The sequence below is a fragment of the Tympanuchus pallidicinctus genome, unplaced genomic scaffold, assembly GCF_026119805.1.
Source record: "Tympanuchus pallidicinctus isolate F22 unplaced genomic scaffold, pur_lepc_1.0 scaffold17, whole genome shotgun sequence".
Lineage (NCBI taxonomy): Eukaryota > Metazoa > Chordata > Aves > Galliformes > Phasianidae > Tympanuchus > Tympanuchus pallidicinctus.
In genome coordinates, this window is record NW_026294690.1 from 10,366,226 (window position 1) to 10,387,999 (window position 21,774).

At 45.3% G+C, this 21,774-nt stretch overlaps 2 protein-coding genes and 1 long non-coding RNA gene across 5 annotated transcripts in view; 2 read left to right on the plus strand and 1 right to left on the minus strand.

Annotated features, from left to right (window-relative positions):
- TMEM43 (transmembrane protein 43) overlaps window positions 1–21,774 on the plus strand; it is a 372,149-nt gene that overhangs the window by 221,708 nt on the left and 128,667 nt on the right. The window lies entirely within an intron of this gene.
- The window catches only part of LOC128078581 (uncharacterized), a 25,621-nt gene continuing 3,847 nt past the window's right edge, over window positions 1–21,774 (minus strand). The window contains exons 2-3 of the long non-coding RNA XR_008205703.1: window positions 19,054–19,175; window positions 1–5,714 (exon numbers count right to left, since the gene is read on the minus strand). This is a non-coding gene — a long non-coding RNA (uncharacterized LOC128078581). The remainder of the gene's footprint in view (window positions 5,715–19,053; window positions 19,176–21,774) is intronic.
- Window positions 16,816–21,774, plus strand: part of CFAP100 (cilia and flagella associated protein 100) — a 12,656-nt gene continuing 7,697 nt past the window's right edge. For 2 of the 3 annotated variants that reach the window (XM_052678910.1, XM_052678912.1), the window contains exons 1-6: window positions 16,816–17,138; window positions 17,904–18,012; window positions 18,605–18,784; window positions 18,980–19,063; window positions 19,843–19,949; window positions 20,949–21,141. In XM_052678910.1, the coding sequence (XP_052534870.1) occupies window positions 18,709–18,784; window positions 18,980–19,063; window positions 19,843–19,949; window positions 20,949–21,141 (460 nt within the window). In that variant the 5' untranslated portion in view covers window positions 16,816–17,138; window positions 17,904–18,012; window positions 18,605–18,708. Of the gene's footprint in view, window positions 17,139–17,497; window positions 18,013–18,604; window positions 18,785–18,979; window positions 19,064–19,842; window positions 19,950–20,948; window positions 21,142–21,774 lie in introns of those variants that run through there. The other variant, XM_052678911.1, reaches the window with a different exon arrangement.

A 21,774-nucleotide genomic window follows, 5' to 3' on the forward strand; every position in this document is an offset into this window, starting at 1 on the left:
ACGCCCCAGTTCTGCTTTTCAAGCTGCTTTCACTTCACGAGGCCAAATCCTTTCCGTTTCCCCACCAGCACCATGCAGGGCTGGCTGCATTCTGTTGTTACACAAAAGCTGAAGTGTGCAGAGGGCTCTGGCAGACCCAGATGCGTGCAGCTGCTGAGATGAGATGTCCATCCGCCTTTCCTTGTGCCAGTATACAGCTGCACGCAGAGGCAGTGGAGGGACCCGTGGCTTTACCTGCTATGGACGAGTCACTTTGAGGGATGGGTTGAAACCTGTTAAACCAGGTAACAAACTGGTGAGGCTGAGCCCATCTGTGCTGGTTCATAGGATGAGTAACTTCAGCCACAGTGCAAAACCCTGCAGAGCACTGTATCCATTTAATACTAGGCAATAGCAATCACTAGGAAGCAAAATGCAATGGAAATGAGCACACGTGTAACTAGGGGTTCTGTAGTTCTCCAAGATTTTCCTGGGGAAAAAAAAAATATGCAAGTAGGCAACACACAGAGAAAATGAGTCCCCAGCATCCAGGATGAGCCTCTGACTTGAGCTTGCTTGTGCACTGTGTGACACGTTCTGGATGCATCAACATTCTTACACGTGTGCAGGTGCCCTCTGCCACATGCGTGGGATTTGCTGTGCTGGGAAACTCCAGGAAAGTCCTTGCGCATCTGTGTGGTGCCTATGGCACCTCTGGGTGTTCAGCAGTCTCGCAGATGTTCCTGCTCTGACCAGGCTACTGGACAGCAGGACATCCTGGACAAACATCCAAAGTCCGCTTTTTCTGCCCAGGCATAAATTCTAGACAGACAAAGGACACGCTGAAACCAAACAAATACAATATACGACAGCATGAGTTCTGAGGTTTAATTTCAGCATAAAGAATTTCACTCCTGTGCAAACTCACTACAGTGCAACAGAAAATAATGAGAAAAAATGCTCAAGTTGGTGTTGCTTGGAGCCCAGATCTGAGGTCATCCTTTGTGGAGGATGTCCACAGCTTCATCCTCTACAGCACCTTTTCTGAGCTGAGATTTTATCTGAGGAGTTTTCTTTCCCAGGATGATCACACTGAGGTTGTTGTATGGCCTCAACCCACAGCCATGGTTCTGGGGTCCATAGATGCACTTCTGGGCGTAAACCAAAGTTGAGATTTACATGCGACAATGGCAATGCCATGCACCTCTCAAGCTGTGAACTGATCTTCTGATCGATTCCTTGAAGCTCCATGACAGTGAAAGCAATTGGCACATAGCTGAGCTTTGCTCTTGGTGTCGGAATCCCTGTGAGGTTTTGCTTAACAGCAGAAGAAATGCACATATCTCCATCAATACAATGACTTCTGGTCACTTCTGACGGCCAACTCTTGGTGCAATGACTGCTGGCCTGGGGCAGGCTGTCAGGTCAGGGTTAGAGAGATCCATGCTGCTGTCACCAATGGCTTTGGATCAGCTTTCTTCTGCTCAATGGCTTCATTTGGTACTGCAGCAAAACTGACCCCTGCTCCATGCTGTAAGATGCATTTGTCCTCTCGCCATCTCACACCTTTTGTGCATTAAGACACTTCCTTCCCTGTTCATCTCTTCACCAAGAGTCCTTTTAAAATCTGTTTACCTCTGTCCTTTGATCCTGCCTGGGGATTTTCCATTTTCTCTTTGCCACCTTTCAGGAGGGAATTTCGGTCAGACTGGTTCTCCTGCTCAGACAGCCTCTGTGGCATTCCTCTGCCCAACAAATGCAGGGCCTAGATGAGGTTAAGGGACTTTTCATTGTCCTTTGTCTCATAACTGTGTGCTAAAGATCCACTCAGGAAAGGCAAACACAGCTCAGCATTGGAGCCTTTTAACATTTTCCTGGAGATAATAATAGCAAAGCATTATCAAGTCAAAAAAGAAACTGCAGGCTGATGTTGATCCCAAGCTGTTATGCACAAAACTGATAAAGGTGGGAGAAGGAATGTCTGCCCACACATTGCCTTCCCATCTGTGGCTGTCCCAAGGCTCATTTTTCCTGCCTCAAGTTTTCCCATCTTCTGTAATTTGCTCATTATTGTGTTACAAATGATTTCCCATTTCTGAGTAGGGTGGAAGGAAAGGAAGATTTGAACATGGGCAAAAGGAGAGATTGTGCCGCACAGGTAAGCACTGTGCTGCCTTAGAGGTCAACTGCTGTAGTTCTGCACCAGCAAACCGTTAGTAATGAGGCAAGATCACTTGGCAGAACAAGGGTTAGTCGGGCTGCATTGATTGCTTGCACACTTCTATGTAAAGATTGACGTTGCTCTTTTCCAATGAGAGAAACAAAAATAATCAGGAGAAAAAAAACTGAGGACTTCAATCCGTCAACAGATGGATCTCACTTAATGCCACAACACAGTGCCTGGACCCCGCTGTCCTGCATCTTTCAGCCCCATTGCAGGGAGCAAGGGGAGCACCCAAGCCTGTCAAAGTGCAGTAGCACTGTGAGCACTTTAACTCAGCAGTCCTTGACATTCACAGATAAGGACTGCAAGTTCTTTTGGTACTACAGAAATATTGACACAAAGAATATGTTTATCCCTGACTGTGGTTCTGCAGGACAAGGTGGAAATGGCAACAGCAATCTCAGGGCTTAATTTCTTTGGCCTTGCAAGGGCATCTCTGCTTCAGAGACAGCAATTCATTGATTCCTGTTTTCCTTTAACTAGTTTGGAAATTATGTTTTCTTTTTAAGTCAGAATTATAGGTCTAGAGGGAGATAAGATAGAAGAAACTCATTCTAGGCTTTTTTTTTTTTTTTTTTTTTTTTAATGTTAATGCTCTTTGGAATATTAAAGACAGTGGGGAGCTGAGCAGAGTTTCTGATTTTCTCCCAAACTTTCTGTTCATTAAGATACTGAGAGAGAACATTAGCTGACTTCTGGCTGTTATTTTCCCAGGCTATGTTTAACTAGGTCCACTTCCAAACTTGGCTTTCTATGCAGACCTGCATTTTAATATATGGTCAAACACACCTAAAGAGAAGTGCTACACCTACTGATATGCTGAATGGACCGGGGAATCAGACCACCTCCTGCAGCTCCTAGAGGTTCCAGAGCAAGCAGAGCAGCCCGGTTCAAGTTGTCCCTCCTGAAGATGGCTCAGGAACAGGCAGGTCTGTCAATGTGACAAAATCCACTGATTCACTTTGAGATTCAGCACCTACCTCTACTGCGTTTAAAAAACCAAAATAGACTGGAGGACATACAGGAAGATCTGGGCCATGAGTAATCCTGGCTGTGGTTCAGGAGCAGATCTGCAATAAGCTGTATTCCCCTGCCCTCTCCTGGAAGGAATACGCAGAGCTGGGTGTGTTTGTGCAGGATCCTTGTGCTAGGGACTCTGGGCAGCAGATGGTGGTGAGAGAAGATGGTCATTTTGAAGACAGTGTTTAGAAAAATGAAAAACGATGGCTGTGTTGTATCCATCATGTGTTGCCAACACCGAGTCTGCCAGAAATTGGCACATCTCTCAAAAGAATGTGAATGTTCTCAAGGAAGAGCTGCCCTGCCTGTCCATTTGCATTGAATTGGGAAACCAAGAAGATGACCCAACCAGCAGAATCCAGAGCCTCTCTCTCACCTTAAATAGTAAACACAAAGCCTGCACAAAAACACTGGTAACCTTCGCTCAGGTCACAGCAGTGACAGGTCAGAAATGCAACACTGACACGGGACAAGTGCAAAAAGGCACATGAGAGCCCATCACTCGGCCAAGAACATGGTGAGAGCCCAGCAAGGAGATTCTTCTTTGTCCCAAACACCAAACATCCAAAGCAACACTAGTCTTGTTTTAGGAAGAGGACTGGTTAGGAAATTGCTGCTGTTAAGATAATAAGGGGAGCAGTGAACCACAAAAGACGAGTGTGGTCAGCCTGTAAGTAAGACTATAGTTCAATAGTTGCAGTGTAGGATTATGAAACAGGAGCTCTGGAAGGACAGAACCAACCTCATGTGCACTATTTAACCTCAAAAATTTTCTCACACTTTGAGTTTTCTTTGTCCTTATGCTTCACCATGTCCTTGTAAGCCCAGCAACATGGCAGGCAAAACTCCTCCACCGTGTCATAGAACCATGCACACACTGGAAAAGACCAGTAAGATTACTATGCCCAAATGTCAACCCATCCCCACCATACAACTAGCCACGTTCCTCAGTGCCACATCTTCAAGTTGCTTGAACACCTCCAGGGACAGTGACTCCACCACTTCCCTGGGCAGCCTATTACCATGCTTTCTGCAAGAAAGTTTTCCTACTTCCCAAACTGAACCTCCCCTTGGTGCAACTTAAGGCCATCATCAAGAGCTGAGTCCCCTCATGTTGCTGAGGTGCTGCTCAACACAGGAGAAAGTGACACCATGCTCTGCAGAGAGACCATGAGTGAGTAATTGTGGGTAGGGGGGGCTTCATCTTTCAAACCTTGGCAGTTCTCTCTTTTTTTCATGTTGGGGAATCACTGAAGACCATGTCAGACATCACATAGTACCCCAATAAGTTCCACAAGTGGGTTCTTTTCCCACAAAGCCTGTTTGCTGGGTTTGCAGTATGTTCAGGACATTTATCTGCCCTCCCACCTCCCACCATCTTATCAAAGAGATGAAATCAACGAAGCAGTTCCAGCTGCCTTGAGAGACATCTCCTATTTCCTGCTTCAGCACAGGGGTTAAGAACAACGTTTCTGTTCATCACTGAAATAAACATTAAATGAATGTTGAGTTATATCCCTCTTGTGACTAATGTTCTAGCTTGTTTTCTAACATTAATTCTTCATATACTTTTTTTTTCCCCTCTTACATTTGTCCAGACTCCTGTGTTCCTGGGGGAATAATTACCCACTCAGCAGTTACTCTGAAGTCCAATTGTAATAGTTGGCAAACCTCCATTCTTCCATGCAAGCTTTCAAAATAATACTTTAGCTTATTTCAAATAGCACCACTCTCTGGAACTTCTTCCCAATTTGCTTTGCCTTGGATTGATATTCATTTCACTGCTTGTTGAGAGCTGACCGCTTTGCTTGTCACAAGGCAGATATTCTCAACAGAACAATTACAAACAAACAAAAAACAGAACAGAGGGAAGGCGTGTTTAAAAATGATCCATTGTGATGTAATGGTCTATTTCCTCATCTAATGAATCCTTACTAGGAATGTAAGCAATGAAGAAAACACTGATTCAAACCTGGATTATAATTCACCAAAACACAGATGTGATCATAGGAAGTATTTTCATTCACACCAACCTTGGAGTTGTCAGAAAGTTTGGGTAAATTTTAGTCATGTGTTCTGTGACCTAAAAATGTGCATTTTCTTATTCTCTAGGGACCTGGGGACAAAACATTCACTGTACTGGCATAATAAGAAATAACTGAGAGCTGAATTCAGATCACTGGTATATACTTTTTCCTATAAACACTGCTTGGGAGGAAACCGCGTCCTTTCCCAACTGTGCTACTATTTAATTTATGTCTATATGACCAGAAGCAACCCACCTCATCTCCTTTCTCTCCGTTTTTTCCATCTGTTCCCTGAGGATAATAGTCTTGGCACTGTATGATACTGAGCAAACTGATGTTCAAAAATTGCATTTAGGTTGTCTGGTGAAGGAAGTATAGCAAAAAGTTGATGACAAAGCCTTGTCTTTGGGACACTTTAGCTGTTCCAATGTCATGGGGAGTGTGGCAGATCCTGGAAGGAGAACCTGGAATCAATGAATGGGAGAGAAGAGCACATCATATTTAACTATTTCACTCTTCCTTAACTCTACTTAATGACATGCTAACTCAGTTTTTTCCTAAAATAAAGAGAGATGGCTCTAAACCTTTGAACATCACCCAGTGTTTGACCAAGTGTCTGCATTTTATTTTTCTTTTGGCCTAAGCCTGTATTTAATTGTGAGCATTTCATGAACCAGTGGATGCAGTAGGGCTCGTCTGGATAGCACGACAGCTCCTGTCACTCAACAAGCATCACCTCCATTTTTACAGTTAAGCATTGATCACGGTAACTTGTCAGGCTTAGCTAAACTTCTCTACTGTAATTCCCTTTTGCAAGCAAATTCCTGTCTTGATATCACAGCCTAAGGTAAATACAGACAAGTTTCTGCTCTGCAAAGTATCACAGTGCCAGCCTACTCACAACTTTGCTAGGGTGACCAGTCAAGAACACTGATTTCGCTTTTACTTCAGAAATAAGAGAGTTATCACTGATCTGAGAGGACGGAAAAAAGGCTGATTCTAAGACATCATTTTTCTCTTTTAGCGTGCAAAGTCAATTATAATCACAAGTGTATGTTGTTTGCAACAACCAGCACTAACCAGGAATTTCACTGCTTGGCACAGAAGAGGATGAAGAAATCAATTGCAAACTCTGTGTCTTTATCAAAATCGATCCTGTAATTAAATATTTACCTTCAAGACTTGTCCAGCACAAAATTACTTTTTTTTTTTAAAGGATGATATCCTTCCCTCTGCTCTACATGCTAAAATCAATGTACATGGATTACTTTAACCCTACCAAATTTTACTCTCTTTTTCTTTTTATACAGTTTTAAATCTTCCAGTGTCTTTACTTCATGAACTCTCATAAATGCTTCTGCTAACATTTCAGGTCACCTCTCTGTTACTTTCCCATTCCCCTTGCTGCTTTTGCCCCATGCCCAGCTTCTGCTGCACAGCACTAATTCTGCTAAAGGAGAGGACACTGCACTGCCACAGTCACACTGGAAATCCTGTTGGACTTTAACCTTGGAAAACTCAAGCATTTCCAAAATCTTGGGAGCCGTTCTTAATCTGTCAGCATCTTTTTGGGAACGATCTAAGAACTGCCTGGGCATTCATAGGAAAACTGAAACTGTCAGATGTTCTTTCCTTCCTCCTGACCTATGTGCAGAGTTGTCAAGATGGACTGTTGCTTGGGCCAGCAAACAGCCAAACAGTTGAATCAGAAGCGTCATCTCAACAACTTAAGGTTGGAATCAGCACATTTCAACCCAGGCCTGGCAGGTGAGCACTGTCAGCAATGCTGTACCAGGTCTGGTAAAGGGCTGGCGAGACATAAGCAGTGCCAAGTCACAGCAGATCCCCTCCTACAGAGCAGCTCCACGTGTTTCACAACTTGCCTGTCCTGCTGTAGCCCCTGTGGTGCTGTGGGTTGATGGGATGGAGGTCTGTAACACCTGCTCAGGTGCACATTCAGGTCATACACCTCCCCACAGCACCCTGCTGCAAACAGCTGTATATGCACCACCCTGATTTCACCGTGGTTGAATGCCAGTTGAGGCTGCTGCTTTATCTGTCTGCCTTCAGCAGAGCTCAACAGCAAGTGTTCACAGCAGCTGCTAGTAGATAACGTGTTCATGTTCTTTCCATCACTGCCACAGGGATGAGTACCATGCTTTACTGGCACTCTCTGTGGTGCTTGCTACTGAGGCTCCATGGCATCTGCTCTTGCTAGCCTGAGCTCCAGGCACAGGAAAGGCTGCACATCTGCTGGAGTTTTATCCCAGCCATAGGTTGAAACATAGGCTGAAACAACCTATGTGTTTCAGCCATAGGTTGAAACACAAGGTGCTCCTTTTTAAAGCAAATTCCATTTGCTTCCAGTCTGGAACTGCAATTCTGTGCAGGGAAGGGCCAGGTGTGCAAGCTGATATCCAGCGTGCAAAGGTGGAAGCAGTGTGGCCTCCAGAAAAGCTGCAGCAGCAGCCCAGTGCCAGACTGAGGTACAGTATTGCAGCCTTTGACGTCATTCCAGCACAATCAGACTCCGGCGTCTGTTGGATAGGACATTGCACACAGTCCCCCCTCCCTGAGAACTCATTGTGCAACACCGAAACAGATTTCACTGAGGAATGAAGCCCAGCTCTGCCCTGCAGAGAATTGGCTCAGCACTGCCAGGATCAGGCCTTAACTGCACAGAAATAGATTAGATCGGTGTCAGGCTGCTCAGAAAGCTGTCTGATTATTTGTCTTCAGGCAAAAACATTTTAAAATATAGAGGGGACACCAGCATGCAGCAGCAAAATGATGGATGCAAGAGCTGTGTGCCCTCTCAAGCTGAGCTGTTTGCATGAGGCAGAAGGAGAAGATTTGAACGCCACTTCAATTTGTTGCTAGGACAGTACTCACTGCAATTGGGCTTGGGCAAAAAAAGTAAAAGTTACCAAAATCTGGGAGGCATATAGGATAGAATCATAAAATCATAAAGGTTGAAAAAGACCACTAAGACCATCCAGTCCAACCATCAAACCGTCAGCATTAATACAGCCCACCAGACTGTGTCCCTAGTGCCACATCTCCATGGTTACTGAGCACCTCCAGGGACGGTGACTCCACCGCTCCTGGGCAGCCTGTGCCAATGCATCACACTCCTTCTGAGAAGAATTTCTTCCTAATATCCAACCTAAACTTCCCCTGGTGCAACTTAAGGCCACCTCTGCGTATTGCTGTTACCCAGAAGCAGAGGCTAATTGCCACCTCACCATAACCCCTTTCAAGAGCTGTAGAGAGCAGTAAAGTCTCTGCTAAGACTCCTATTCCCCAGACTGAACCATCCCAGTTCCCTCAGCCACTCGTGTCATCAGTCAGAATAAGTGCTTGGAGATGTTTATGTCTTTTCTGGGATAAAGGAATCAAGGGACATTGACGGGGAAGCCAAAAGACGATGATATTTTGGGGCAGGGGGTGGGAGAAATCAGAGCATGAGGTGCAAAAGGCACAGGAAGAACTTGACACAGGCAGGAGCAAAAAAGGCCTTAGGGCTCCCAGGCAGCTCCGTTGGAGCAAATGGCTCAGTGTTGGACTGGGGCATGGGCTGCCACCTCCAAGGAGAAGGCTGAGGGCTGGCAGTTCCATCCAGCCAAGAGAAATGAGCAGCAAAGGGGCCTCTGGCCTGGAGGATGGAGCAGCAGCAGGGCGGGCTGTGCAGCACGGGTGAGGCACAGTGCTGGAAGTGGGGATGGAGAGGTGTCCCAGCCCTCAAAGCTCAGTGAGTGAGACAAGTCCTCATAAAAACACGAGCCAGCAGGAAAGTTTCAGCAACCCAAAAGAAGAGGTGCGGGAAAGAATAAAAATGCTGAGAAGTCACCTCAAGCAGAGGCTCCTGAGCCACGTTGGAAGGCAGCCACTGCATGGGACAGGGCCAGGCAGGGAACTTGGCACTTCTCAGCCCTCTCTGGAGCCCGCTGAGACAGTAGACAAAAAGTTTTGTCAGCTCAATTACTGCAGCCTCCTCCTCCCTCTTCCCCACCTTCAAGAGGAAGATGTGCCAGGAGCTTCTCTGGCTGGCTACAGGGCCACGTGCCTGCAGAGAAGCCATGTGGGCTGCTCCAAGGGGCCACAGTGAGCAACTGCACGCTGATGGAGCTGCAGGGTTCACCTCTGAAAAGAGAATGCACTGTGACCCACAGTGCGCAAAGTCCCAGACCTAACACAGCATATGGGGCATGGAAGGTAGATCAGTCAAACTGCTGCAGTTCTCACTGGGCTGATCCCAAACAACTTGAGACCTTCACTTAAGAACTGGGCTCTGTTCCTCCTGCTGCAACAAAACATGGATATATTGCAGTGGTGAAACTGCTTGCTTCACACTTTACCATTGCCAAAGACAGAAGATGATTTACAAGATGCTAGGAAAAGCATCAAGAAAATAAACAAGAGACTTCAACTAGCTCTTGAGAATGGCTTAGCCATAGCTCAGGCTCAGTAAGCACTGAAAAGTCTACATGAAACCAAATATGAGGATAACAGAAATCTAAGCATTCTTACAAGAGCATTTCCCACAGCCAGCACTGATCCGAGCAGCTTTAACAAGCTTCATTAAATTAAATTTGGGAAGCTTGCAAAGGGGTACTGGCCAGAGGGGCTGGATCTGAAGGACAGGCACCAGCTGGCTTTCACTGCAGGGTACAGCCTTGGGATCAGCAAACTTCAGTCTGTGTAACACGTGGCAGGCCACTGCAGAGCATGCAGCACAGCAAGCACTTGCAGGCTCTTCTCCATGCCTGGATAGTGTCCTGCTGCGTTCCTATAATTTGAATGTTAGCTGCTGTATCAAGATGTTTCCCAGTGAGACAGAGGCTGCCAGCCTGAGCCTGAACCAAAGCTGCTCCAAAAAGTCGTGATTTACTTTGGACACGCTGCTGCTGGCAGGGGGAAAAGTGATGGGAAAGCAGAGAGCTCACCGAGCTGCTCCTCTGGCACCAGCTGAGCAGAGCCAACATTTCACAACCCCTGGGGAGATGGATGGGAAGGGAAACCATTTCAGTGGGCACCTGAATGCAATCAAGCCTCTTCAGCAACAGAAACGACTGTCATCCCTGTGCCGTGCCTCAGCCTTCCAGTGTTGCAAAATCCCTCCTCATGTTATATGCAGGCAGTAGGGTTTCTAATTTAGAAGCTGCGCTGGAACAAGAACAGAAGAGGCATTCAGGGGTGAGGGTTTCATCTGGCACAAATCTGCAGTCACCAGCGAGATTGCTGCTGTACCTGAAAGCAGCTCCCACCAGAAGCTCTGAGCACCACTGCTCCCATTCCCTCAATGACAAGTCCACTCTCTATCTCCGGTGTGGCCATTTAGATGTAGCAGCTGCTAGGTTCAACTCAAGGAGAGATCACAAAACCTGTGGAGGAGCAGCCCTCAGCCCAAAGGCAGCAATGCTGGTGCTTGCTCCAGGCAGCCCAGCTGTGCTTAGCACATGGTGCTGATAAGGAGAGATGCTGGTGCAATGTGGGAAGTAAGGAAGTGGTAAGGAGGAAAACATCAATTAACCTTATCTCCTCACTAAAATCACTAAAATCAGATAGCAGCATGGGAGCCAGTTACTAAGCCCTCAGTAGTCAACAAGACACCTCCAGAAGGAGGATGGGCAGAGAGCTCAATGCAATGAGAACCGAGCCAGACAGAGCCACTTTCCTACGGCACGACCTCAGGAGACATCTGTCTGCATCTGAGCTGAGGAAAAAAGGGTTTTCCCACAAACCAAAGGGACCCGTGGGGAGCAGGTGTCATTCAGCAATGACAGCATTCACACCTAGGAAGAGAGAACAGCCAAAAAAAAAAATAAAAAAAAAATGAAGTTACATTAGAATTAGTGTTGGCAGCACTGCTATGAGAGAATGCTCAGAGGAGGGAGAGAGGTTTTAGGTCCTGTTTGTAAAGGCTCTGGGGACAAGCACCATTTAGAGTGTGACCAGTTCTGTGTCTTGTTGCCTGGGACTTTTGCCCCATCTTGGCAAAGAAAGAGGGTGACAGCTCAGGAGGACCCATCCCCTCAGCTGTGGGCTCTGAGAACAAGAGCTTGAACAAAGTGAGCCCCTGTCTGCACCCAGCACTGGAACAGGAAGGTCAGGAGCAGTGGCAGAGCCTTGTTACTCAGATGACGCTTTTCCTTTGTCTCTTAGGAAGGAATTGTAGACAAGGACAAGACCAAAGAACTGCCAATCTGTAACAGAGCAGCTTCCAGCAGAGGTCAAGTTTGGATGCATTGGAGGAAAATCTTCGATAGCATCCCAGTTCCAGGAAGAGTGCAATACGTTGAGTGTTTGCTCATGTTGGGATAGCTGCAGAACCACAGCAGGGCAGACAGGCTATTTATAAGTGTATCAGATGTCAGCTAAGCTCTCTGCACTTTCTGCGGAGCACACAAGCCTAATGAGAAAGGACACAGACAGAGAAGAGCAAATGTGCACAAGTTAAAGAGGTGTCCATTAATACAATACATATCAGGAAGAACAGCAGCTGGCCCCATGCCCAGCACTGCTTACAAGGCTTCTCCAAGCCAAGGAAGATCACTTTACTACCAGCACCGTGAGAAAAAAAGGCTGAGAATGCTCAGTTTGATGGCTGTGCTTTATTAGATGGAGAACTGTTTGCCCCTGAAAAAAGAAGGATCCAAACCTATTCATAGATATTTCATTATGCCCTAAGTATGTGGTGTGTAACAAAACAAGAGGCCTGCTAAAGAGTTACTTACCTCTCTCCAAACTTACTACAGGAGAGCTAAAATAGATCTAAGCACAGTCAAAATATAGTTGTTCCAATTAATGTTCCAGCTAGCATCTGCTCTTTTTAATTAGTTGAAGTCTGGTTTCGTCTGGAGACAGAATTGCTGAGCAGAAGCACGCTGGCTTCTTTTCTGCTTAGCCTGCTCTTCTGATCTCTCCTGATCTTTGGAAACTTTTTCCCCACTTCACAGAGGCTAAAGCCTCTTGTGCACTCAGTGCTCACAGGTTCTCCATACATTTCATTGCAATCAGCTTCAAATCTGTTTCCAGTAGAAGGAAAACTGAGTTTTTGCAGATGGCCTCCCTACCACGCACACACATCTCTGTGTTTGTGCATTGTTTTGTTTACTGATGACTCAGTTTTCTTCTGCATGCAGGCATTTTTGTTGAGCAGATGCAAGTGGAAGAAGGGCTCCCCAGAACCTGTTAACCTTCCTGTTTTGCTCGAAGCTTGCTGATCCTTTACCTCACCCTTTGTAACGCAACCTTTGAAGATCTGCATGTTTCAGTTGCACACAGATGAATAATTTACAAGCCATGGCTGTTGGAACAAACAAACTCCTGCTCTGCCCTTCTGCTCTGTCCAAGCCCTCGATGGCTCGTCTTAAATTTCCTTCACTTTGCTAAAACCTCCAGGACTTCAGCAGCATTCAGAAACCTTTAAAGGAGAAACTGGTGAGGGAATTGCAGAGCGGCATTGCAGAGCAGCAAACAGCACCCACAGCAAGTATTGCTTTTATCTCTGAGCAGGGCATTGACCTGTTGTACAAACTCCGGGTAGGAAAGCCACTGGCAAAGCAACCTCAGATGTAATATTTACCCAAGAGGAGACATTTCAGTGGAAAACAAACTACAGGATCTGCTGACATCCTGGTGGAGAAAACAGTGGGCATTCACTCAGGTGCAGTCAATGGGATAGGAACAGGATGTGGAAACTTTCTAGCATTTCCAAGTACAAGGCTGCCCTTGCATGAGTTTTCACTATCCATGCACAGCTACAAGAAGCCCCATGCGTGGTATCAGTGCTTCTCTGAGCCCCACATCTCCACATTTGGAGCAGAGATGCAAACTGAGGGTCCTGCAAGAAAACAGCCAGGCTGGCACCAAACATTTACAAACCACATCGCCGGTACCCAGCGATGCCTCATTCTCTGGCAAGAGAAGGTAGATCCTATGAGCTGCCCTGGGGATATGAGCCACAGTTTTGGATCACAGATAATAGCTCCTGTCAGAGCTTCTCTGGAGCAACAGACAGGATTGAAGCAGCTCTGGAGCAAAGTGAATAGCAGGGTTGTTTTTATCTTTAATCCTTTCCACATGAGCAGAAATGGTTTGGAGCCATAAAGCATGTGCTCTCTTTTGCAGCTCTTAGAAATTAGCCTGACCCATGACTTCAGGAATCCTTCTTGTTCTGACCCACATGCCCCTCCGAAGGAACTACGTGTGCAGGGTGCATGGGATCACCGGTTCCACCACCACAAACAGCAGCTTCACCATCTCCCTGAGCACAGACTGGCACTGACAGAAGCAATCCCACCATCCCATGCGTCTCTTCCTCAGCCCATCATGGTGAGCAAAATAAAAGGATCTTTTCCTCGGGCAGGGTATTTTTCAGCTGGATTGGTTCCCATGCAGTCACAGCAGCTGTAGTTTTGCCACAAAGCAAGCGCCAGGAAAACGGCTGGAATGGTGCCTTAAGAGCTTAATGTAAAATCACGAAGTTGCAACCTCGTGTTCCTGGGTCAATTGTCCCTGCAAATAGCAAGAATTTATAGCCTTGGTTAGGCAAGTCTCTTTGGCTTCAGCTCACTGTGACTCTCTTTACAGTGGGCCAAATGCAAACTCCTAGGCCCCAAATGTACTTAGCTTTGAGGGAAAGCTGGAACTATTTTTCGATTTGGGATTAGGGCTAAACAGTTCTTCAGAACTGGCCTTGAAATTGTAACAATATCGTTTACTTATATCATTACCAAAGCAAGGCAGTGGGGCCATTCAGGGGCCCAAGCTCAGCCTCCTAGACCTTACCTTCTGCTATTTGGAGAACATCTGAAATCTGCATCCTTGGAGGTTTTCAAATCAGCTGGGAAAAGCCTCGTGCAGGCTGAGTTAGCCCTGCTTGGAGCAGGAGGTTGGACCTGGAATCAGGAGCTAGCAGAGCCTCACACAAACATGGCTGGAGATGGCTGAACCACAAAGCAACACCATTTGGGAAGGACCACTGAAGGCCTTTTGGTCTTCATGTTGGGTGAGGTAGCCCAGGAAGACACTGGAAGTAAGGACCAGTGGCAGGATGACCTGAATAAGTCCTGCTCCACCAGCCTGTTTGCCACGAGGAGAGCTGAGCTGGCAGCTCTTCCTGCAGAGCAGTCTCTGGGGGTATTTCTCCTTCAAGAGCCAGAGGCTTTTCTTGGTGTCCCTCGTGGCTGGAAAACTCACCTATAACACAAAAGAATGGGAAATGGGGGTCACTGAGCCCTGCAGTACAAGATTGCTGCCAACCTGTAGCTAAAAAAATTCACCTTGAGATAAAATCCCTCCTTGAAGAAAGCTTCAGATGAAGGGAAAGGGTAAGCAGCAGTGCTGTTGGCAGACCACAGTCAGACAGAGCTGGCCACCTCCAGTAGAGCACTTACACTGTATGTGCTATGGACCTCAATCCCTTCCTCCTGCCTTGATTGCTACCCTGGAAACTGGCTCTGATTTGCCTTTCTTCCTCTTGGGATGCGCTGGGTTCTGCAGATGCATTGTTCAGCAGGAAAAAGAAAAACAAGAGCTCCAGAGAAAGAAAATAACCACCAATCCATGTGGTGTTTCTGTGCCACTTGCTGTTAGTTAGGTTGTTCCCTTTGTGTGGTGTGTATCAGGGCACACTTTGAAGAAATTGAAGTGGAAAAACTTAAACAAATGAGTCTCCTTGAGAAGACTTCAGGCAATGAGGAGATGGCTGCTCAGTGACCTGTGCAGTATCCTAGGTATACAGGGAGTTTCCTGTAAAGATAAGACTACAAAGGAATATTTATTTACCGAGATACTTCTTTAGCTTTCATCTCTGGCAGCGTTTCTCAATCAGCCGTTTCAAAATGTTTTGCCAACACTAATTAACCCTCACAGCACCTCTGGGGTAGGGATCAGCATCCCCATGTCAGAAAAGGAGCAGAGAAGGCAAGCAACTCCCTCCAAGGAAGAAATAAATGGAGCAAAGAAATAAACATATCACAGAATCATTAAGGTTAGAAAAGATCTCTAAGATCATCAAATACCTATCACCAATATTGCCCACTAAGCCATGTCCGCACCTATACGGTTCTCAAACAACTCCAGAGACTGCAACTCCACCACCTCCACCCACATCTTCATTTGGAGACAAGAATATCCTGCAGACCCAAGTCTATGCCATAACAAAACCCTCCCCTAAAGGCCCCCAGGTCTGCAGACATCATCCTGTTGGAAACACAAGAGGCAATCCTCAACTCTTTTCATGCAAACAGCTTGTCTTCCCCAGATCTACATCAGGGAAGCACAGACCAGGCATTTAATAAGGCCCAAAATGCGGTGCCCTGAAGCTAAACTGCACAACCAGAAATCCCTAACGAGCTACAGCACCAGTCAGCTGCACAGCCTACACCACCAAGCAGCCTTTCCCATGATGTGCACATGATATTTATTCCATTCATTAACCAAGTTAATGGTAGCTAAGAATAAACCCCAGATGTCCTTCTGGCCTTAAAAACTTCTTTGCCCTCAAGGAAACACAAAAGCCTAAGTGGCTCATGGCACGTCCGGGATATGAGCCACCAACACCATTTCCACATTTCCCAAAACACATTTCTGATTTTAAATAATCACTGTTCCAGTTTTGGGAAACCAGAGTTTAGCACAAAACAGAGCAATGGATATATAGATATCTGCATGATGTAGGGATTAGGCCAGACAGAGCTGTAGCTGTTCCAATGCCTTTGTTCTCTATGTTATCTGTTTCTGTGATAGCTACTACTGCAAATTTGTAATCCTGTAATAAACTGGTATTTATGAACAAAGGGCATTTGATATTACACCTTCAGAAAAGTGTATTTTAAGTACAATTTACTCCTAAATTATTTTTTTGATAATAGAAATTATTCTACAGTCTTATTTTTGATACTCCCAGTGCATCTGGGAAATTTCCTAAAATATATCCAAAAAAAATCCTATGGTTTTTGTATCAGTACTAAGAATCAAAGTACTCGTGTACTGAATAAAGATTATTATTATTTTTTTTTCCTCTGTAAGCATTTCCCTTCTGTTGCCTAAGTCCAATCTCTTGATAATCAGCAATCACGGAAAAGAATTAAAACAATCAAATGGGATTTTGCACTTACAGAAAAGTGTGCTATTTATTGCATGACTTATTCAGATGGAAAAAGCTGTTTGGAAACCTATCTGTAAATAAAGGAAACTGCTATTTTGGAAAGCCAGAATTATTTTAATAGAGAGTCTAAAGAAGAATGTGATCCATTTGGAATTGATTTGGTCTTCTCAGAAGCAGGAAAGAGAAAATACAGAAACCCAAAATCGTTTCCTCCATAATTCGCTTTCCTCAACTGATAGTTTATCAAGTCATAAAGAACCATAAAATCACTTAGGTTGGAAAAGGCCACTAAGGCCATCCAATTCAACCCCAACCATCCGCACCGTGCCCACTGACCACATCCCTCAGTGCCACATCTTTACACCCCCAGGGATGATGACTCCACCACTCCCTGGGCAGCCTGTGCCAGTGACTGAAAACTGCAGTCACTTCCGCTGTCAGGACTCCAGCTCCCAGTTCCACATCCCAGTGCTTTATTGCGGAGATGGGGTTAAGCACCTGAGCCCCTTTTCTACCTGAGAACTTAGGGATGCATAGAAATACCTGTGACATGATGCTTCTCACTGCAGCTGGACCCTGTGAGCCTTTTCTCTGCTGCACCAGGCCAGGAACACTTGTCCCAAACACAGGGAGCCCAGCTACAAGAGTCACCCAGCAGCAGGAGCCCAGGTTTCCATGGCAGCACAAACAGAATATCAACAGCACAGTGCCAGCCGTATCCATGCCTCTGTCCCTGTCCAACCACGGCTGTGAGGAGCGTGGAGTCCATGGGGTGAGAAGCTAAAAAATAATGGGGGGAGGGCACCTACATCATTTTCTTTTGTTGTCAGCATAGGATGTAACGCTGTACTCAGACAAGAGGAGGCAGTGGGTGTCTCATGGGAGATCTCAGGCGTTAGCAGTCTCTGCCTCTGTGTGCGAGCTGGGGGTGTACAGGGGGATAGGGCACAGTGGTGGGATAGAGCCCCACAGATCCAAACCTGGAGTTGCTTCCCTTCTCTGCGAGTTCCAGCACTGTGTATTATTTGAGTGTACAAAACACGAGCTTGTTGTCTACTCTGGGAAGATGATGGATGAATCTTCTTCTGTCATTTTTAGAATTGTTTGCATGTTTACTTGGTTATTCTGTGGGGTTTTTTTTGTTTTGTTTTTTGTTTTTTTCCTGCTGCACAGCAGCTTGATGAAATGGAAAATCACTGAATAACTGTTTCTATAGATTAAAACCCTGAATGCTTTATCTGATTCACATCCTGCTGGACACTGATGTGTAGCTACTGAAGCGTAAAAATCTAAGAGGCAGTGAGATATATATGCCAAATGATTCCAGCAACAAAGCAGTTTCTATTTGCATTATAGAGTGTAATAATTGTAATTAGCACAACCAGTGCTTCTGCAGCTTTTGGAATTGTTTCCAAAGTGCTGTGCAAACAATCTATTAGAAAAATCAACAATCTCAGACCAAGAATGTTTATAAATTGATCTTAGAAACGGCTCTGTATCCTTTGCTAAAGGTAATATAAAGTGCTTTTTATTTCAGGGAGCTTCACTGACAGCTTATTGTCCACCTGCCAGTATCCTCTGCCTAGTCCTGCTTTCCAGTCCTATTCCTTGCAGCAGAAATTGGAACAACCCCGTGGAACAATAAGGTTTTTATGGGAAGGCTTTTGGGTTATAGAAGTCAAGGTGTGCTCTAAGAGGGCCAAACACTCAGGTGTTTGCTACAATCACCCCACATATTTTACAAAGTGTATTCACCAAATACTGCTTTTGGAAAGGATTTTGGAGTGGGTACTTTGAGACCAGAAAAGGAGAGAGAAAACATTGGGGTGCATTACAAACTGCTTTAGTTCTACCTCAGACTGCATCTCATCAGTGCTGAAAGTCTGACACCTGAAGAATAAGACACTAATTGGGCAGCTGCAGAAACACAGCCAATAGGAAACACATCACACCAAGGACATACAGGGAAATTAGGCCAGATGAGTTTAGCTCAAAATACATAAAAACTGGAGGCTGTTCACAGCAAATAATGATGCTTTAAAATAGCCTTAAAACTAGCTCAAGCGGAAGAGGATATTTTCTGCTGTGCTTATGGTTGTATGGACCAGGAATACAGCAGCAGAATTACATCAACTGAACCAGTACCAGGACTCTGCCTTTTTTGATTCAAGGATAACTGTAACAATGATCTATCTGTTCTCTGTGAGTGAGATCATTAAATTATGCCTTTTCCCCTAGGACCTGCAGCAAAGACTACAAAGGAGACTGGTTTCAGAGAAACTAAAAACTAACTTTCATCGCTTTGCCAGTCTAAAATTAAATGTGACCAAATTTCCTACAGCATGTCTGTGCTGTCCAGCAGTCATTCAGCCTTATCACAAGAAACCCGCAGCACTTACAGTGCTGGAACAACTTCTGGTAAGAGCTTCAGGGAATAGAACTGTTGCTTGCGAACCAGCAATGTGCAGATGAAAGTGTGGGTTTGGATCAGAACTGGAACTCGGTGGTTAAGATCCAGAAAGCCCCGAGGTCCATTGCTGCTGTAAAACCTCACTGCATCAGTCTCCAGCAGGTCTCAGTTGATTAATTTGTTTATGCTTTTCTTTGGGCCAGAATCAAGGATGCCACCTGTATATGAAGAGTCAGTCTGTGAGAGTCTCTCTTTTAAACCTGGAATGGAAACCTACCTTGTGTCAGGTAAGGTCACGATGCTCCAGCAGCTTTCTGTTCTTTGGTCAGAGAGGTCTGTGTTCATAGTCTTCTGCCCATGATCAGATAAGACAGGCTCCCAAAAGCTTCAGTAAGTGTTCTGCCCGAGGAAAACAGTGAACAAAGACTTCAGTAAATGAGGTTAGGGTATGGGAAGACAGAATGCAAAGGAACGCAGCTCTTGGCTCTGCAGAAGGGCAAGGAATGAATCTTCCCTCTGACAGATCTCCTTGTACAGCCAAGGTCTGAGGTCCTGACTCCCTTTTTTCTCGATCACTCAGATACTAATTTGAGCTTGAGCATCTATCAAAGTTGATTTTATATCCCACCGTGAAATCATGAAGCCGAGTATCTCCTTGCACAGGAGTAAACAGTGCCCTGCTCTCCAGGATCAGACCTGCCTAAAGCTTTCCTATTTTACAGATAAACTAACTGTCTTCAGGCTTTGACAACTAAGGGCTTAAGCTTACATTAACAGTTATGACTTACATCTTAAACTCACCTCATTGCCTCTCCAGAGAGGACTGCACACCTACCAGTAACAAGAGGATGGAAGAGACCCAGGTGGCACTTAGTATATTGAGGTTTCTAATCTTGGATTGAGTTTGTTAAATGCTAATATTAAATGTTAAAGCGAGCAGGCAACTGTCACCAACCAGAAGTCAACTCAAGAGACATGTTGCCATGATGCAGCAGATCCAAGTCCCGTTGCACTGGGTTCTGACATCCTGCCTTGTATCTTCTACATCCTTGTCCATTTCTTGCAGAATTCCCAGAAGAGGATAAAGAATCCATTTACAAAAATCCATTTACAATTCCTCCAGATATTGATATTTTTGCAATAAGGAACAAGGAAAGAAAAAAGGCAAAGGAGGTATGTATGTTCTTTACACCCATGTGTTACTCAAGAGGCCCACTAGGGCAGGCAACTAACCAACATAAAACCAGACCATGCATAAGGAAAACAATACCTGCTAAATTCAGCTCAGATTCCCCTTTATCAGCTACAAATTCACTGAGATCCACGATGTGAAATTAACCTTACACAGAGCAGTGTGAGCACAGACCTGCTAGTTGCTATTGCACAACCTATGCACTATCATTTTGCTTCCATACCCAAAGGTAGGTTTGCCACTTTCTCCTGTTCCTGGAGAATATGCCTGCTAGTGTTGATTATCTGCAGAAAATTTTGGTGCAAGGTCTCCCTCCTTCCAGTTCAACAGCCCTAGGAAGAAGGAGAACAGGGGCTTCATGCCTTAAAACAATTCTCTCCATAAAACAATGAATTACAACCCAACAGAGCTGGGTCTCTGGAATGTCTCTTTCTTTCTTATTTCCAATGAGAATTTTCCCTAGGGCACATGATCCAGCAGCACTGGGAAATCACAAAGAGGTTATGATGTCTCAGAAAGGCCTAAGCATTGATGCAGCTGCAGAAACCAAGCAGTGATGTGAAAGCAAGAGGTCTTTGTTACTAAGTCACAAAGAGAAGCCTCCCAACAAGCTTATGCAAGCCTCCTCAGCTGACTGATAATTTGATTTTAGCTTGGGTTCAAGGTCATTAAGTATGAGGAAGGGCACCAAGGATGTCTGCTGAGCAATGCCCTCAGCCTCACCTGCGCCCAATCTGTACAGAGGGCAACGAATTACAGACCTCAGCCCATGTGAAAGCACTGAGTATGAACAACATTTCACCTTCCAGAGAGCTTTGGAGTGGGTTTCAAGAGCTTCTCTTAACCCAGACTTAGGCATTTACATCAGCAGGTTATTAGTAGCTGCAAATTTCTACACTGTGAATGAACACCTGATGTCACTAAAAACCACAGCAGACAAAACAGATTATCAGTTTGTCCACATAACTGACTTCCTATAGGAACGTGAAAAGATGAAGACCATGAAAATTCATGAGAAAATGACTTACTCTGCTAAAAACAAGGCAAAGGAAAAAGGGTTTAGGAAAGCTTTGCAAAAGGAAGAGGAAGAAGAAAACAGAAAACAGGCAACAGATGAAGAGAGACTGAAAGCTCTTCAGGAGTGTCTTTCATGGAAGATAGCCATTAAAAAAGGTAGGAAGTGGTTCCTGTCTTCGTAGCAGCGCTGTTCAGCTGGAGAGCAGCCTAAATCAAAAATCAAAAAGGGGATGGGACTGGCAGTTCTAGCTGACCTTGGTGAGCTCCTGTAGGCACAGCAGTTACCTGCTTCACCTTGATAGCCTGTGTGTGACTGGGCTGTGTCCATCTCATGCCTTTACATTTGCAGCAGATGTCACATCACCAGGGCAGCCTGGGTTCCAGCATCCCCTGTGGCTTCCACAATAGCTCTGAGCCCTGGGAGGCAGCACAGAAATCAGCTGAGAGCTTGCAGGACCTTGTGTTGTGAGGACATTTTTACTAAGCTGACCTGGAGCTGGATTTTGGTGTACATGAACCTGTCGTTTTCTGCCTCTGACAGAGGAGTAGCTTTGCCATTAATGTCTAGAGAACCAAATTTGATCTTTGTAAGGACAAGATTCTCCCCTCAATTCTACTTGTTTTTACAGAGTCCATTTGAAACTGATCAAAACCAGTGTCAAAATGGTATTAAAATAATCAGTCTTGCTAGCTCCAATGCCAACCACATCCATGCTTATAGCTGCTACCATATTCACTGTTCTTTGCATGACCATATTTCTCCCAGTCATCTGATGAATTTTTTGTCCT